This window comes from Limulus polyphemus, unplaced genomic scaffold (assembly GCF_000517525.1).
Source record: "Limulus polyphemus unplaced genomic scaffold, Limulus_polyphemus-2.1.2 Scaffold706, whole genome shotgun sequence".
In the NCBI taxonomy this organism is placed as follows: domain Eukaryota; kingdom Metazoa; phylum Arthropoda; class Merostomata; order Xiphosura; family Limulidae; genus Limulus; species Limulus polyphemus.
This window is the reverse complement of record NW_013666316.1, coordinates 63,445-69,227: the sequence shown is the minus strand read 5'-3', so window position 1 is coordinate 69,227 and position 5,783 is coordinate 63,445. Positions and strand designations below refer to the sequence as shown.

Genomic DNA, 5,783 nt, shown 5'->3' with positions numbered 1-5,783 from the left:
CCCCCCCCCCCCCCCATATCATAAGTGTATGACCTTATTGACGCGAGTTAGTCCCCTTGATACCCAAAATAGATAAAGGTAGGAAAACTACGCCATACAACGCCCCAGGCCACCTAGTGTCCACCAGCCAAGTTTGGTCTAATAGTTCCAAATTTGTGTGGAAGGAGTTTGTGGACATATAAATTTCTAGATAGACAACGTGAATTCGAAAGAATTTTTACATCATTTAGGAGCTTTGTGGGAATTAGCAACGCCAAAAAACTCCAATTAAACCGTTAACGTGAAGATATCTTTACCATATCTCCAGAATCACATTAATTGTACTCTTACGTTCAAATATATCTCTTTGTCTTCCTTGGTTGTTTGTCGCAGGTATCATTCTCTTTTACTTTCTACCATATTTTATATTATTCCCCCATTTGTCTTTTACTTTCAACTATATTTTATATTATTCCCCATTTCTCCTATTTAGCTAAAGCTTCATTTTTCTTTTCCCAACAATTTCTCTTTTTTTTTTCTTACTTTCTTTTGATCGTTATTATCACTCTTCATATTTAATTCTCTTTACTATCTCCATGCTCTTTTCAATTTTCTTGTATTTTCATCTTTGAAATATATTTTGTTGTTATTTTCTTACCAATATTTTGACTTTAACACGAGAAAGTAGAGCCCTCCAGTGGCCCAGTGATAAACGTATAATGCTAAAATTCAGGGTTCGATTTCTGTGGTAGGCACAAAGGAGGTAGCCATCAGAACAGCTTTGCGCTTAACAACGAACCAAGAAACCTATGAAAAAGTGGACTGACATAGTTACAGTGAACATATTTTATTATTTCCTTTACACATACATGCACCTTTACACAATAAATAATTTCCATAATCTCTCCCTAAATCTCGTGTTGAGCGTAGCCCAGTCGTTGTCGTGCAAGACTCTGGAGCTTTGGATCTAAAATTCGCCTCCGTTACCGGAGATAAAATCGCACTCCGCAATTTGCGGTTGTGGGGGTTTCATAAGGTGACAGTCAAATTCCATTATTCGGTCAGACAAGAATATATCGAGAGGTGGTGGTGATTGCTGTCTGCTTTTCCTCTAGTCCAGTGATTCCCAATCTTTTGTATCCCTCTTACCCCTAAGGAAGCCCTCGCATCCCTCTCCTAAACGGTGTGCATTAGACATTTCATCTTGGCAACATTTGAAGGAGAACAGACCTTGTATAGGCCTTTTCCGCGCATCCTTTGAACCCTCATTTCGCACCCCCAGGGGTGACAATGCCGCTATTGTCTATCAGTTCCAAATTATGGACAGTTGGCGAAGATAGCCCTTGAGTAGGTATGTGCGAATATTCGTAAATAAAAAAAATCCTAAGCCTTATTTTTCAAATAGAACTTCACTCGTCAATTATTATTCTATTATTATTATTACACGCCGTACACATGTTTCTAGCAAACCTCTTATGACCAAATGTATATCAGAGTTGTTAAAGGGTAACATTAGTACCACTACCAGCAATTAGGTTGAAATTATTGTTATGCAAACTTAACCTGAAAAACAACAAAAACAGAGTAGTATATATATATAGTGGCATAGCGTTAACACCTAGCCCAGTAATGAGCTGCGGGTTAAAATAGTATGATTTCCCGTTGATTTTGATAAGACAAAAATTACTATTTTTACTCATATCTATCAGTTACTAGCTTCAAAAGAATAACAGACAGCAAAGAAGTTTAAAAACCACCATTCAGAGTAGTTGGTCTGATATAGATTGGAACCCTTTGTTTGTGTCTACAGATTAAAAGCGTTTTATTTAAACATCAAAATCATTCAGTAATATAGTGATACGAAACGATATCCGAAAGCATGTTTGTTAAATTATTTTACTGATAATATAATGAAAAATAGTATATATATATATAAATATATACTACATCTTTGGCGGGAACTTTGTAACTTGATTTACATTGTAACGGCAGGCTTAATATTCACGTTTTGTAGAAAAATAAAGTAGACGGCAGGAAAATCATTTATTCAGTTGCATATCATACATGTACTACACACGAATCTCATGCCATCAGACACGTAACTGTACACATTTCACGGTAATACACTATCAACATCGAACTACATTCGTGCCTGGCAGAGATCAGCTTTTCTAACATCTTGTCTAAGTTATAAATATTTGAATAATACAATTGTAGTTCGGAACCTCTTCAAATGTTTCCCTCCTTCTCTCTGTTTGACAATCAGTTATGAGTAGAACTGAGTTACCGTATCAGGAATACCATATTTTGTTATAATACCCTTTAGGTGAATCAGCTTAAAGTACTATTAGTAATAGGGAAAAAAAGTGACACCTAAAACTTGTATTTCGATAAATCGCAAATGTAGAGGCTTAGAGTAAGTTCTTTTGATTATTCTGTGGTCCACATTGAGCTGAAATGAATAATTTGTTTACTTTGCTTATTTAATATTTGTGGATCACTCGAAATATTGGAAAACATCAGGTTAAAACAAACGCCACTTGTTTTTATTTATAGTAAGTATACTAGTTAACAAGGACTAAACATTTTGCTTAATTCACATTTCTGTACAAGTCTGATTCCTTGGGTCAAACAAATTATTTCATATTTGTATTTTTCTTCTTTCAGTCAATTTCAAGTCACTGATATTTTCGTTCTGTTGTGATGCGTAAAACAATAAGAAATCAATATGGTTAATTTCAAACAATATCTGACCCGTGATGTCGTGAGGCGTAAAACAATACGAACTCAATATAGTTAATTTCAAACAATATCTGACCCGTGATGTCGTGAGGCGTAAAACAATAAGAAATCAATATAGTTAATTTCCGACACTATCTTACCCGTGATGCGTAAAACAAGAAGAAATCAATATGGTTAATTTCCAACAATATCTGACTCATGATGTCGTGAGGCGTAAAACAATACGAACTCAATATAGTTAATTTCCGACACTATCTTACCCGTGATGCGTAAAACAAGAAGAAATCAATATGGTTAATTTCCAACAATATCTGACTCATGATGTCGTGAGGCGTAAAACAATACGGAATCAATTTGGTTAATTTCCAAAAATATCTTGCCGTGATGCGTAAAGCAATAAGAAATTAATATGGTTTTTCCAGTTAATAATATCTGACCTTCAAGCTTTTAAAAATATAGTTTGGATGAAATATGTATTTTCTGATTAAGAAGTTAGCTCATAGGATCACATACAAAAGTTGTAATGGCTTTCAATGGCCTCAGAAGAAGAAGAATAGTGGATTCAATAGCGCTCGAGTTTTTGGAAACCATTGAAATATGTGTTTAATACAGAATCAAAAGTTCTGCTTCATCGTAAACAATACAAATAACTTGTGTTTTAGTGTTTTTTTTGCCGGATAAATAATAAAACACTTAAAGCTAGCCCTTATCATTCACCTATTTATTAAACTTTTATCTTAAACTCCCATAGATTAACTGCATCCACCTTGTCTGAAAGTAACTCATTCCAAAAACCAATATAGCTGTCTTAACTAAAGATGACTTCTACCTTGCCAAAATTTGTATTTGTATCTCCTAGTTTTAACATTCTCATCATTAAGTACAAACAAAAGATGATCCATCAACTCTATCAATTACTTTAACAATCTTAAACACCTCAATACGATTCCTTCTAACCCTCCTTTTATCAAGTGAAAACAGATTCAGAGATTTTAACCTGTCCTTATATGACAAACTTTTCATCCCAGATACCATCTTATTACCCCTCTTCTGAGCCAAAGACTGAATACAGTAAACCAAGTTTGGCCAAACCAATGACCTATAGAATGAATTTATAACCTCTTTAAACTTGTTGTTGATCCAACCTAAAATCTTATTTGCCCGGCATATTCATTGATATTCATTAACTCAGTTTTCTTTTTAGCTTTTTGTTAATACATAAAAATGTGACTTTTTTTTGGAGGGGGAAGAACATGAATGTTTAAAGAGTTAATCTCACCTGTCAAATCCAATGTTATCTGTCTCACATCGTTCATCCTTCAGTTGTTTCCACGACTTTCCGTGACGACATGTTGTAACAAGAATTATGTCTTTATTATTATGTATATGATGCAAAGAATTCCTAGTTTCTGAACCGATGCCATGCACGTATCTCTTGCCTTTAAATACTAACGTATATTTTTTATTCACGGGGAAGTTATTTGAAGTCAGGGTGCCACGTTCACCACCCTTTTTGGGGTGATGTTTAGGAAACAATGGAATAGATACGTCAAAATATTGTCTGAATTTTGACACTGATGTGCTCGCCTTTGCTAATATGGCTTGTCCGACATCGAAACCCAAATCTTCGATGTAGTCAGGCCAAGTACCTGAATAAAGGTTAAATAACACGTGATTTCTACCATTGTTCCAGTACTTAGCTCGTTGATGCAGTTTTAAATGAATGTTTTTCACATAGTCTGGGCTAAGGTGGTCTCTGTCCAATGTATCTAAAGAAAGCACAAACAAACAAGCTTGACTAGGATCGTCGGTGTAGTATCTCGATTCTTGAATAATACTTAGGATTTTTTGGTAAGCGGGTGATATGCTATCTTCGACTGGATAAACGTACACTTTAAAGTCATCGATACAACGCGAAAAATCAAAGCATCTAGCCATGTTACATTTGACAGTATCTGTTGTCTTGACTTTTTCTTTTCTTCTGGACCTCGGGGAAACAGTTGAATCTTTTCCCCCGTACACTTCCTTTGTAGACAAATAGCTCTGAAGCTTATGTTTCGTGTAGCTAAAGCCCTTGGCTTCCCTCTTGCCATTTGTCCACAAATAGTACTTTCCGAAATAACACAGTATAAGAAACGCGCAGCTTATTAAAACTAGAAAGTAACGCTTTTTAGCCTTCATGGAGGAAACAAGCAGGCCAGTGACCGCGTTACATAACACCGAAGTTGAACTATTAACATTCACGGCCTGTCTCCTCCTGCGTAGCCGCTACCATGCGACTACACCACTGTGACTCCAATTCAAAGTAAACTGTCCCCATCTTCCTCACCGTACATGCGTAAGGCATAGTTTCGAGACCGCGCGGCGTCAGGCAAGTCTATATTTTTCTTTAGGGGTGTATCTGACTCATTTAACTTGTTGGTGAAATATGGTTAGCATTTTCTGAAATTGAGAGATTCGTTATTTTATCAAAAAATAAAAATGCTTTTGGTATTAATATGCTAATATAAGCACGTACATCAAGACAATAATATGTTTATAATATTAACTATAGATTAGTAGATACTCTCAGTATCGCCTAGTGGTTAGTTCATTTAGCTCGGGTTCGACTCGTAGATATGGAATTTTTGTTTGCTAAATGATAATTAAAAATCCATAACAAGCTTTACTGAATAATTTTAATTAGTGTCGAAAAATCCCAATTGAGAAAACTGACGTAGAGCAGTGTTTTAGAATGTTTCTGTGATATTTCAAATCAATATTTTTTATACTCATGAAATTGTTGCAGAAATGGAACCGAACAATGCCTTGTGGTTAACGTGCTCGGGTCGTGAATTCGCGTCTTGTTTCTACACGAACATACTCCTCACTTTTGAGCTAGTGGATACGCTATAACAGTGACAGTCAAATCCCACTATTCGTTCAGATGAGAGTAACTCAAGTGTTTACTGTGACTGCTGTTGACTAGCTGTCTAGTCTACAAGTCTAAAATTAGAGGCGGATTGCGAAGATAGTCCTTTCGTTGCTTTGTGGGAAATTTTTTAAATACAACATTTGCTGAA

General features: G+C 35.4%; 1 protein-coding gene across 1 annotated transcript in view; it reads right to left on the bottom strand.

Moving 5' to 3' along the window:
* Positions 1-5,009, bottom strand: part of LOC106460090 (exostosin-1-like) — a 71,759-nt gene extending 66,750 nt beyond the window's left edge. The window contains exons 1-2 of the mRNA XM_022386708.1: positions 4,001-5,009; positions 3,640-3,820 (exon numbers count right to left, since the gene is read on the bottom strand). Of these exons, the coding sequence (XP_022242416.1) occupies positions 3,640-3,820; positions 4,001-4,902 (1,083 nt within the window). The 5' untranslated portion in view covers positions 4,903-5,009. The remainder of the gene's footprint in view (positions 1-3,639; positions 3,821-4,000) is intronic.
* Between the last annotated feature and the right edge of the window lie 774 nt (positions 5,010-5,783).